The sequence below is a fragment of the Canis aureus genome, chromosome 20 (genome assembly GCF_053574225.1).
Source record: "Canis aureus isolate CA01 chromosome 20, VMU_Caureus_v.1.0, whole genome shotgun sequence".
Lineage (NCBI taxonomy): Eukaryota > Metazoa > Chordata > Mammalia > Carnivora > Canidae > Canis > Canis aureus.
Genome location: NC_135630.1, coordinates 5,781,123 through 5,793,606, shown reverse-complemented (window position 1 = coordinate 5,793,606; position 12,484 = coordinate 5,781,123). Strand labels below are relative to the sequence as shown.

General features: G+C 38.1%; 1 protein-coding gene across 6 annotated transcripts in view; it reads left to right on the top strand.

Moving 5' to 3' along the window:
• GAB1 (GRB2 associated binding protein 1) overlaps nt 1-12,484 on the top strand; it is a 114,760-nt gene that overhangs the window by 66,797 nt on the left and 35,479 nt on the right. For all 6 annotated transcript variants that reach the window (XM_077860905.1, XM_077860909.1, XM_077860907.1 and 3 more), the window contains exon 2: nt 9,741-10,035. In XM_077860905.1, the coding sequence (XP_077717031.1) occupies nt 9,741-10,035 (295 nt within the window). The remainder of the gene's footprint in view (nt 1-9,740; nt 10,036-12,484) is intronic.

The following is a 12,484-nucleotide window of genomic DNA, read 5'->3' as shown; positions in this document are numbered from 1 at the left end:
AGAGTTGCCCTTGCAGCCCTGACGTTGAGAATGTGATGAGCTCCAGGAAGGAGCCCTCACAGGTGACAGTGCCTGCGCCCTGCCCCTGCCCCGTGCAGCAGTCACCGCCCCAGGCGACCTCCGTCCCCTTGGGGCTTGAAGGAACGGGTTTCCCTGGTTGGGGCCCAGGTCTCTACCAAACTCTTCTTTGTAGTAACCAGTATTGAAGTGTTGTTCTGGTTCCGGCTTTCTTACCGTGAGCCGCGGGGGTCCTATGGACCCCTGAAACTGTGTACAATGTCATTTCTGTGCCTTTTTCTAAGAAACAGTTCCATTGCTTTTATCAGATTCCCCGAGTGGCCTGTGACCCAGAAAAGGTGTAAGAAGTGCTTTGTGTACGTTAAATACCCAGGAGTTTCCGCCGTGGCTTCTTTCGTTTGTTTGTTTGTTGTAGGACGGATGCCAGGGCTTGGAGGTCGACATCAGTTTAACAGTGATTTCTACAAGTAAATGATACATACTTTTAATTAATGACTTACAATTCCCTGATTTTTTCCCCTCAGGTACTGTAGTATTGATTTCTGAGTAAAATTTGGTTTTGTTGTTGTTGTTTTTGCTATTATGAAGTTGTTTCAGGTCCAGCTACTTTGTCTTTGTCCAGGCAATATATGTAAACTCCTATTAAGAGGTTTGTGGAGCAGTTGTTAGCCTACATCTAGGCATTGTTCTGCATTATTTTTGGTGTATTCTTTTGTTTATATTACTAAGCTAAAGTTAGCACAGATAGCACCAGGCTAGAAAATGGTGACAATGGTTTGAAAACAGGAAATTTTAGGCTTGTGTGTGTTTGGAACAGATGATCATAATGATAGAGCCAGTGGAGTGGAAACTTCCACCGAGCCTGTTTTTTCCTTATTTTGCTCTGTGAGAAAAGATGGTGCTTCCTGGAAAACAACTCAAGTCTTTTAAAGCAAGTGGTTCTCTTTTGTCCCTGTTTCATGGCTAATTTGTTTTTCTTTATTTTATTTACCCTGGTTGTATTATTATGGAAATTCAGTATTTTTAATAGGTAAAGTAATCCCCAAAGTGCTTATTTTAGATATTTAATATTTAGATATTTAGTTCATTACCATTTACTGACATGATTTTTAAAGAAAATTAAAGTAATTTGAATATTACAATCACCAGATTTTATGGGAAGTCTTTTAAGTATTCCCTACTTGCCCTTTTTTTTTAACCCCCTAAATTCCAGTCTTTAAAACAAAGTAGTCATACTTTGTCTAAACTATTTCCTGACTAAGACTCCTTCCAGATGTATCCTGGAATTCTATATTTAAAAGAAAGGCTAAATTCATTCACTAATTTCAGAGTAAAGAAAAGAAGGTATGTATTTCCATGTGTATATAAACTTGTTTTATGTACATCATTCCTTAGTTTTTAAATATTAATACTTTATTTTTTAGAGCATTTTTAGCTGTAAGCTTTTTAAGCATGTAATATTTTTTAAATTATAGAAGTAATAAGTGACAGCTCCTTGAAAAAAATCAGACTATGACAAAAGTATGTAAAATACAAATAGGAAACTTGTCTGACCTTCCCATCCCTATTTCTGGAATTAACTGCAGTTAAGGCTTCCAGTGTGTCTCCTTCCAGACACATGTTATCTAAACATAGTTTGTGTGTACAAACAAACACACAATAATGTCAGACAAATGGTAATTCTACTGTATGTTTAATTCTGCAGGTTGCTCTTTTTTTTTTTTTCATTTGACAATTATCTTGTGGACATTTTTCATATATAGATTCTATCTCACGTTTTAAGTGCTTTGCATCAATTTGTTACTATATAGATGTCTCATCATTAATTTAACCATTTACCCCAATGAAGAAATTTAGATTAAAGTCTGTCTTACCAAAAATGGCATTTTCATCTTATGAAACACATATCTTCAGCACTAACATTTTACAGATTTCGGAGATCATACATAACTTTTGAATTCTACCAAAGAATTCATGGTAATGATCTTCTTTCCTTAACTGTCAGTTGTGAAGTATCATTTAAGAGATTTCAAATAAGAAAGTTCCACTGTCTTTTCTTTCCCAGCTTTCAAGGATGATACAGGGTTAGTAAAATTACCATGGTGATGTTTCTAGGGTAGTTGGCTCAAGAAAGTAGAAAGTGCTGTTCTGCAGTTTGTCACATCAAGGCAAACTTTGTTAGGGTTTGGCAACGATCAGGGACCTAAATTCAGTCATCAGAGTTCTCTCTCAAGTGCTCTAAGGGCTGGTTAATGGGCTGCTTGGGACCTGTGTACTGAGAGTTCAGAGGAAGGTAGTCAGGAGGTCCCTTAACTAGGCCGGAGTTGAGGAAAGCTTCAAAGAAGAGGTCTTGAGCTTGGTCTTGAAGAATGGGCAGGAGCCCATTGAGTGAGAGAGGTAAGATGTGTTAGACTCAAAACAACAGAGTGTGGGTGTTTGGTGCAGTCGTCTGTAGAGGTGAGAGATCGAGGGGGGGTGGTGAGTGGCAGGTAAGTATGGTGTTAGAGAACCCTGTATGTCATCCTATGAAAGGAGTTTGCACTTTATCCTAATAGCAACTTTGGACTTTTTTCTTTCCCTGAGATCTTCTCCTCTAAGTTCACTGACTCTCTGCAATCATTCTGATGAACAGAAAACTTCAAAAGCATCCCCTCAAGGCTTTGAGGGCTTCGCAATGTGTAAAGTGTTGTTGCAGATACAGAAAAATTTAAGGAATGGTCTTGGTCTTCAAGGAACTTGATGTCTAGTTGGGGAAATAATTCATAAACATTGGAACATTTGAAAGTGTGTGTAGCAAGATAACAGATGGTTCCACACTATCCCATAGCAATGTAAGAGACATTTCAGAGTAGTAACTGCTGAATTGCCAAGAGTCCAGAGGGAAGGTGAGAGGAATGGGGAAGGTTTGCACAGAATCTTAAAGAATGGATTAGGTTTCCAACAGTAGAAAGGAGTTCAAACATTTGCCAGTGGGATAAATATTGTAAACAAAAACAAGTAGGGAGATCTATTTAACCTCACTGGCAACAGTAGAAGGCATAGTGAATTCGATAGAAATAAGCTTAAAAGGAGCTCTGATGGTTTTTGAAATTCTGTTTCATTGAGCAACCTAATTCTGCCTATTGGTTGGACCAGTGGTTCTCAGTCTAGGGGGCACTTTAGAATCATCTGTTGAGCATTTACAACTAGCTACGCCTGTGCCAGGGCTAATGCCCCAGACCGACGATCTGTCTGAGATGAGGTGCGGCCCAAGGCATCATTTTTTTTTTTTTAAAGTAAGATTCTCCAGTTATTTCTTATGAGCAGTTAGAGTTGAGAATCACTGGACCACCTGACCTCTTTTTTTTTTTTTTTTTTTAGTCCACCTGTATATTGATTATTTCTTTAGTAATTAATTCTTCCAGTAAAGGATTCAGGAAAGGGGTTAGGGAGTCTTGGCAAGCATTTACAGCACGCATCAAGAGATTGGTTATACCACAGAGAAGTCAGAAAACAGCAGAGCAACAGTTATAGTGTTTTTATTTAAAACAGAGCCCATTTGCCATTTTGGGCCAATTAGTCCTATTTTGTGAATTTATTAATATTATTGCAGGTAATGGTTTGAGGCTAATCTGGATTGAGATTTTATTTTTCTCCCCATGAGATAATGGAACTCCATCTGTGGTTTCCAGGCAATGGGTTGATACCCACACTCTGTAGGGTGTATGATAAACCTATTTTAAGACTTTGATTCAATGTGACAAGCCTGTTATCAGTTTAACTTACATAATTTGCTTAAGTACAGAAAGTATGTAAAAGAATAATTCCTTTAAAATTAAGTTTTAAAAATACATCTCATATCTGTAGAGTTTTTAAGACAAATGAAGCTTATACACCTCTAGCTAGCCTGACAATTTGTTTATAAATGGGTGGGGCAGGTTGCAGTTATGTCGTTATCCCCATAACACATAAATAATGCAAGAACTTCCATGTTTTTATCCTTGCCTCCTTTGATTGGCGTATTCAGCAGATATAGACTGAGCACCTCCTTGGGGCTGGGCAGTGGGAAAAGAAAGATGAAAGGTGAAAAACTATGGCTCCAGCCCTCAGGAAACTCACTTGTAGAAATGTCAAACACCATAACTAGGATCGGGGTGGAAATGGGGAGTGTGGAGGAGCCCATTCAGGGATGGTGCCCTGAGGGGTCTGAGCTGAGTGTGGGGAGGTGGGTTATGTGTCACAGGGCAGCATTGTCAGGGCCAGAGGCAGGGCAGAAGCAGAGTGTTAGTGGAACTGCCATCATTTCTGGTGTGTTGGGAAGGCAGCAAGGCAAGAGGTGAGGCCGGGGAGACAGGGAGAGGCTTGGAGGGCGCTGTGTGCCCTATCCTGTCGGCGGTCACTGAACACAGGCAGTGGGTAAACGGCAGTGCAAATACTCCAAGCATTATGGATATCTAGTTTGGTATCTATATCAATTTATCTCCACTGGGATCCATGGACTATATATAGTCTCTTCTCCTTGGACGTTAATGTAGTAGCCAAAGTTACTCTTAAAACCCTGGCATAAGACAATGTCACTAGAGTAGGGTGCTTTACAGCTACTTCAAAATGCAGACCTGTTGAGGAAGTCTTATTCCTGCATCATTTATTCAACTTAAAATTGAAATGATGATTGCATATAAGAAAAGACAACAAAGTAAATTTGCATTGTTCCTCTCAAGCAAACCTTGTAATGGAAGTCCAGTGTGAAAATTATTTGTCACATGAATTTTGTTTAAAATTGCTTTGAGTGTTCGGTTTTGAAGGTTTCTAGAAAACTTGCCCTTTTTTGTCTGTTACTGCTGCAGGATTGGAGAGGCAACGTACAGCTTTCTATGGGGCTACCAAGGCAGCAAGGATAAAAATAGGGCAAACTTTAAGAATCCCAGATATTTTCAGATAACAAAGACTGATTTATGTGGGCCCATTTTGCACTCTGACAAAACATAGAGAAGCTTTTGTGCTGTGATTAGCAAGGGTGCTGATGTCAGTTCTCTTGTTGAGCATCAAGCTTTATTCCGTAGCTAAATTGTGCTTTGTACCATAATCCAGAGAACCTTTGTATCTGCCTTATTAAAGTGTGTAGTTTATGTAATTGCTTTTGTTTTCCAGTTTAATCTGTGCCAGATTCAATGAGAGTGACTCATTTTGTGACTGAGACAAACATTCACATTTGGACCATGTTAAAAATAAATAAATAAGTGGCAGGTGCTGTTGGCTAAAGTCTGTGTTTTAATGTTGTAATTTCCTGCTGTAAGAGTTCATCTCTTATCCTCTGTAATCACTAGTGCAACCTATCTACTGCACCCTGATTGATTGCTACTCATTTCTTGGCTATTTATTTTAGTTTCCAAGAGCCTTTTAAATTTGAACAGTATCATTTGAGCAGAGAAGCAAAGAAATGGCAGGGGAGCCACCGTTAACCGGAAGACAGAGTGACACATAAGCTGTAGCAGAAGGACACATTCCATTCTTTTCTGTTGTTCTCCTAAGGTGTTTTGTGCATGTGTTTTGGTAAAGCTCTTAGCTATGTTTATTTATTATATATATGTTCAGTATTGGAGCTCTTTTTCTCAAGTGGAAGAGTTTTTGAAAGCACACCTTTCTATTCAACGTGGCCCATCTGCCTAATCTAATATGATCAAAATTTTACAACCATAGAGTCTTAGGGGAATTCTTTCAATTGTACCGGATGCTGTGCTATATATGCATTGAGTATGTAATGACAAATGGTCATAATCTAATATGATCAAAATTTTACAACCATAGAGTTTTAGGGGAATTCTTTCAATTGTACCGGATGCTGTGCTATATATGCATTGAGTATGTAATGACAAATGGTCACTGTCTTCATGGACTTCACAATCTGCTTAGAGAATTAGGTACTAAATAAACACAAAGAAAATTAAAATTGCAAAATGACGATGATAATCACTACATAGGTAATAAAGTATATTACATAGATAATAAGGTCCCTAAAACTGTTCCCTACTTTACATTGGGGGTCGTTGGGAAGGGAAGGCCTAGAAGGTCATAGCCTGGCAAAGATAGGGAAAGAACATACTAGACTCAGGAAAAGCATGCGCAAAGTCTCTGAGGCAGGAAACAGTTTGGCATCCTATTAACTGTATTATTAGAAGAGAGCAGTGACAATTGATAAGCCTAACTATATTAAAAAGATTATAGAGGAACTTAGACAAGCACGGCAGCATGGCGCTATTTAGTATAGGAGCAGGTGATCCTCCGTACAATACAGGTCAGTGGCCTCGGAGAGCTGGAATACTTGGTCTGAGTCATTGGGGAATGGATGGATTATGTTCAATGGCTTATGTCGTAAGGCATTTTAGAGAGATTTCCATGCAAGACATTAAAGTTTTAAAAAGTCATTTCTGTATTTAAAGATGGAACCTTCACTATCTGGAGAAATCACTTACTAAAAGATAAGATTCCTTGATAGCCCTAGATAAATGACATAATACTGTATTTTCTTTTCTCTATTACATTTTACAAGGTTTACTGCTTGAGAGGGAGGTATCCATAGAAGCATAACTTTATTAAGAGATGACATGTATTTATTTTGAAATAAATAGATGTCTTATGTATTAACTGAGTGGATGTTTGTAATCCAGAAAGCAGTGCTACATTCATGTGAATTAACACATTAATGCTTTTTTTCAGTGTTATCTAAAGCATCTGTAAGAACTCTCCACTGCCTTTCCCTGGACACTGCTAATAGTTTACTCTTTACTTGGAGCTAGAGTGAGACTGAGATGTTAATTTAAAACCTTGATGACATTATTATTTAAAATTTTATTTAAATTCAATTTGGCGGCATACAGTATAGCACCCAGGGCTCATCTCATCATGTGCCGCCCTTAATGCCTGTCACCCAGTCACCCAGTCACCCCATCCCCCCCAACCCACGTCGCCTTCTGCAACCTTCGTTTGTTTTCCAGAGTTAGGGGAGTCTCTCATGAAAACCTTGATGATATTAAAGAACTACATAATATTTTTAGGCCTTTGTGATATTTCTATTAATCTTGCTGAAGGATTGCACCTAGTTTTTCCATGAAGGAATGCCTCACCATTTTGGGATAGTTCTGCAGATCCTTGGCCAGGTTTGCTGTATTCTCAGATATTTTCATGCATAGTAAATATTTCATCATAATTAGTCAACTCCTTGAGAGTGGCCATCATGAATTACCTACTTGTGTTTCTTCCTACATATATTTACAATGTAATCAGTAACTTACTGAATGATTAACTGGCTGATTTACCATTTCCTTGAATGGGTGCAATTTAAATACTCCATTAAAATGTTGAACCTTAAGTTATCACCCAAGTTAATTCAGTTATGAGTACGGTTTAAGTTCTTCCAAGAGGAAGACGTTCAAAGAGGAGTAAAGCTTAGTATTGTTTCTGGGCAGAGTTGTTGAGTTTAAAGACTGCTGAAGTGGACTGTTGCGGTTATTTGGTTCTGCTTTTCTTATTTCATCAGTGTAGATTTCAGGGAGAGTAATAGTAAAAGAATTCTAGGCTTCCTGATTCAGGCATTGCATCAGACTCAAAATTTAGCAAATCTTGCAGAGGGAGTATGTTGTGAGTAGGTATCCAGATTGCCACTATGTTTGTTGGGAAGAGAAGGAAAAAGAGAAAGGAGAAGGAAAATTGCAGCCTACACTCGGGGAATATAGATCTTATCCATATGGTCTTTGAACAAATAGACTGTCCAGAAGGACATATAGTCCATTTCTTTGCTTGCTTTTCAGCTGAGAAATCAGGAAAGCTTCTGAACCCCTTTCCCCTTCCTCCTTGCTACTTATGCCCCACCACCCCAAGAGATGAAAGAGAGAGAGAGAGAGAGAGAGAGAGATCGATCTGTGGCTTAAAATACGAAGGACTCTTTTGAAGTATCTTTATATTTTTTTAAAAGATTTTATTTATTTATTCATGAGAGATACAGAGAGAGGCAAAGACATAGATAGAAGGAGAAGCAGGCTCCATGCAGGAAGCCCGATTCGGGACTTGATCTTGGGACCCTGGGATCACGCCCTGAGCAGAAGGCAGACGCTCAACCACTGAGCCTCCCAGGTGTCCCATGAAGTATCTTTATTCTTTATGGCATGATATTAAGGCATGAAGAAAGTTATTGTTTTTCTTTTAATGTGGCAAGATATACCTAACATAAAATTTACCGTTTTAGCCATTTTCAAGTGTAGTTTCAGCGGCGTGAAGTACATTCACTTTGTTGTGTAACCCTCACCAGTGTCCATCTCCAGAACTCTTTCATCTTCCCAAACTGAAACTGTACCCACTAAACACTAACTCCTTATCCCTGCCTTCCAGCCACTGGCAACTACCATTCTGCTGCTTGTCTCTGTGAGTTCGATTGCCGAAGGTACCTCATATAAGTGGAGTCATACAATTTTTTGTCCTTTAGCGACTCGCTTATTTCATTTAGCATCACATCACAAGATTGATCCATGTTACAGCGTATGTCTGATTTTTCTTTCCTTTTAAGACTGAGTAATATTCCATATGTATCTATATACCACCACATTTTATTAATTTCTTCACTCATCAGTGGATACTTGGGTTGCTTCTACCTTTTGACTATTGTGAATAATGCTACTATAAACATGGGTGTACAAATACCTGTTTGAGACCTTGCTTTCAGTTCTTTTGGATATTTACTCACAACTGAAATCTTTTGAGGAACTGCCATACCATTTTCCATACTATTATGGAAACAATTTTACATTCCCATCAGCAGTGTACAAAGGTTCCAATTTCTGCCATTGTCGCCAATACTTGTTATTTTCTACTTTTTTGATAACAGACATCCTAATGTGTATGAAGTTGTATCACTGTGGTTTTGATTTGCATTTCTCTAATGATAGTGATATTGAGCATCTTTTCGTGTGCTTATTGGTCATTTATGTATCTTTGGAAAATCTGTTCAAGTCCTTTGCCCATTTTTAAATTGCTTTTGTTGTTATTATTGAGTTGTAAGAATTCTTTATATATTATAGACATCAGTCTTTTATCAGAGAATTTATTTGCAGATATTTTCTCTCATTCTGTGACTTGGCTTTTCACTCTATTGATCAAGTCCTTCAGTGTATAAATTGTAGATTTTGATATATACCTATTTTTTCTTTTGTGTTTCTTCTGCATTCTTAGTGGCATATCCGGTTAGTCATTGCCAAATCCGATGTTGTAAAGCTTTTCCCTATGTTTTCTTCTAAGAGCTTTATAGTTTTAGCTCCTATGGTTAGGTCTTTGATCGTTTTAAATTTATTTTTGTGTGATGTAAAGTATCCAACTTCATTCTTTTGCACGTGGATATCCAGTTTTCTTGGCACCATTTGTTGAAATCACTGCTTTTTTATGTTTAATGAAAACTAAGTCTTCCTTGGTTGGTTGACTTGATATTACATATTAGTATAATATCTTCTAATATCAATCAATATCTTCTAGTATTCTATTAGAAAATCTAATAAAAATAATAAATATGTATATATAGACACACTGTTAATTGATGCATCAGTAAACTTTGCTGGAGTGGTAGATTCTGTGGAAATGAATAATAAAACACATGACTTTCTCTACACAATGTATTTGTAAAATTGGTTTGATGAGTGAGCACCTTCTTGAAAAATGTCATAAATTAATACTAGATGGATATTTTGTTTCGTTCCTAGGCATGGAAGAGGAGATGGTTTGTGTTACGCAGTGGTCGCTTAACTGGAGATCCAGATGTCTTGGAATACTACAAAAATGATCATGCCAAGAAGCCTATCCGTATTATTGATTTAAATTTATGTCAACAAGTTGATGCTGGATTGACGTTTAACAAAAAAGAGTTTGAAAACAGCTACATTTTTGATATCAACACCATTGACCGAATTTTCTACTTGGTAGCAGACAGTGAGGAAGAGATGAATAAGTGGGTTCGTTGTATTTGTGATATCTGTGGGTTTAATCCTACAGAAGAAGGTAAGCTCAAGATTTTATTATTCAGCCAGAGTTCTCCTTTATTACTGCATTTTTAGAACAGTTATAAAATTCTTTGTTATTTCAGTTACACAATATAATATTTTGTTTATTTTTTATAATAGCTAACAACATTTGGAATCAGTTTGGGGAGAAATTTTTAGGAGAGATTTAACCATTATGGGCCAGTGTCTAAATAAATGTCTTCAAAAGATGACAAGAAGACATACTTATTTAAGAGCATTTCTTGAGTCTATATATATCAAGTTGAACCTTATAGTGCTGCTGATGTATGACTATTTTTCACCTATTAAAAACATCATTTTCATGTGGCTGTATTCTTTAGATGTTCTCTTAAAAACTAGGGCAGCCCCAGTGGCCCAGTGGTTTAGCGCCGCCTTCAGCCCGTGGCGTGATCCTGGAGTCCTGGGATCGAGTCCTATGTCCGGCTCCCTGCATGGAGCCTGCTTCTCCCTCTGCCTGTGTCTCTGCCTGTCTCTCTCTCTCTCTGTCTCTCAGGAATAAATAAATAAATAAAATCTTTAAAAGACAAAACAAAAACTATATTGGATTATGAAGTTAGGAAATAGCCAAAATGATTACCAGTACCTATGAAAAGCAAGTGACTGACTATCAGTCACAAAACATGATGAATAAGTAGCAAATGAGTTGCCTTAAACAGAGGTCCTAAAAAGAGCATGGAGGGGGATGGGGCTCAAGGTTTGGATAAGACATAGTGAAGAAAAGCTTCTCAGGTAAACTGTAGGCTTTTGAAGGAAGTAGAATTTCTACATAAGTGAAAAAAGGGATACAGAACCCTCTAGGTGTTGAGGCAAGGGAGAGCAGGGACCCAGAGATAGAACAGCATCCTACTTGACTCTAGAGCAGGGGGCTGTGAATGATAAGGGAATGGGGAGAGTTGCGTGAGGAGCTGAGATTTAGAATGCCTGTCCTGGGAAGACCTGAGTGGGTTGAAGTTTCATGAAGAATTCTACAGGTGGAATTCCTTTTCAGGTGCTTTAATATAGCTGTTCTGACCATTTATTCCCTGTCAACCTCTCTACTTCTCTTTCTTTTACAACAAACACATATCTAGGGGACTGCAATACACATTTAGGTTTGTAAAGTCAAAAGTCAGAAATAAAGGTGACCTGCGGCCTTTAACCTTACCATCTTCATGGTTATGCTCACATTTACAGTGTGCACTTCCAAATATCTATATTTAGGAGTGCTGGAGGTTCAGTGAAGGCTGGAAAAATTGCGTCAATAATCAACATCAAGTTTTGGATTGAAGTGAAAGAGCAATCATCTCTAATTAGCTCAGGTCAGCCTGCTGTTTCCTTTCTGGCCAGTCAGCAGCCCACAAGAAGGAGCCTTCCAGGACTGGGATTGGCCCAGTGGGGTGGGGAAAACCCCTTGACGAGGACGAGGGGATCCAGAATCCTGAGGGGGCAGCACTGAGACAGGAAAGGAGGCATCCAGTTTAGATAGGAGGCAGCTAATGAACTCGAGCTTTTCAACAGAGCTCTAGTGATTGAGAGCCTCAAGAAATTGTTCACGTGTGGAACTGTGGAACTAAGGCTTTGGTGGTTTTTGTGAAGTTACTAAATATGTTCACATTGTAAGTGGGTGTGGGAGTATTACTTCTAACTCCATTTAAACTCCTTTCCTATCTTCTTGCATATATATAGTCTATATTTGAGTGTAGTGGAGGATTTTAAAGAGAAAGTCACAAATGAGATAGCTCTCTAATGGTTACTTAATGACCACTCAGTAATGATAATTTTGGGATTAAATTACTACATTAGTTTCATTATGGGATGGATTTTTCAGTTAAAATAATTTAAGTCCTCATATATTCTTTTGGTCGATATTCTTTTGCCTGCTACCTGTTCAGTTTAGAATTTGCTTTTAGTGACATAAAAGTAGACCTCTGTCCTCGTTGGTGCCTGTACGGATTCAGCTGATCTGAAAGACTAAGCAGTAGGTGTTCTTCCATCTGTCTTTGTTTTCTGTATAATTCTCCTAAATACAATTAACAAAGGAAATGAGATACCCTCGTAGAGATACATTCTTTAGCCAAGGAATAGGTCTAGTTTTTGAAAGCCCATTCAAGGGTGGGTAGAGTTGAGAATAAGGGTTTTGAATGCACAAGTATCTGAGAATTTTGCAAGTTTCAAGGCATGAAACTGGTCCATTTGTCCACCTTAGAACGACTCTCCTCATCTGAGAGTTTGATGAACACCCAGTCATCTCTGAGAAGAAAGAAATTTTTGTCAGCATTTGAAAATTGGTTCATTAATTGGCCAAATTATTGAATTTGCCAGAGCTCTACTAGGCTTTGGACATTCTTTCAACTTACGGAGGCAGATGGTAAACATTACAGACGTGGAACTGAGTGAGCATCTAATGTGGAAGGATTCATATGTAGAATAGTTCATACAGTTGATGA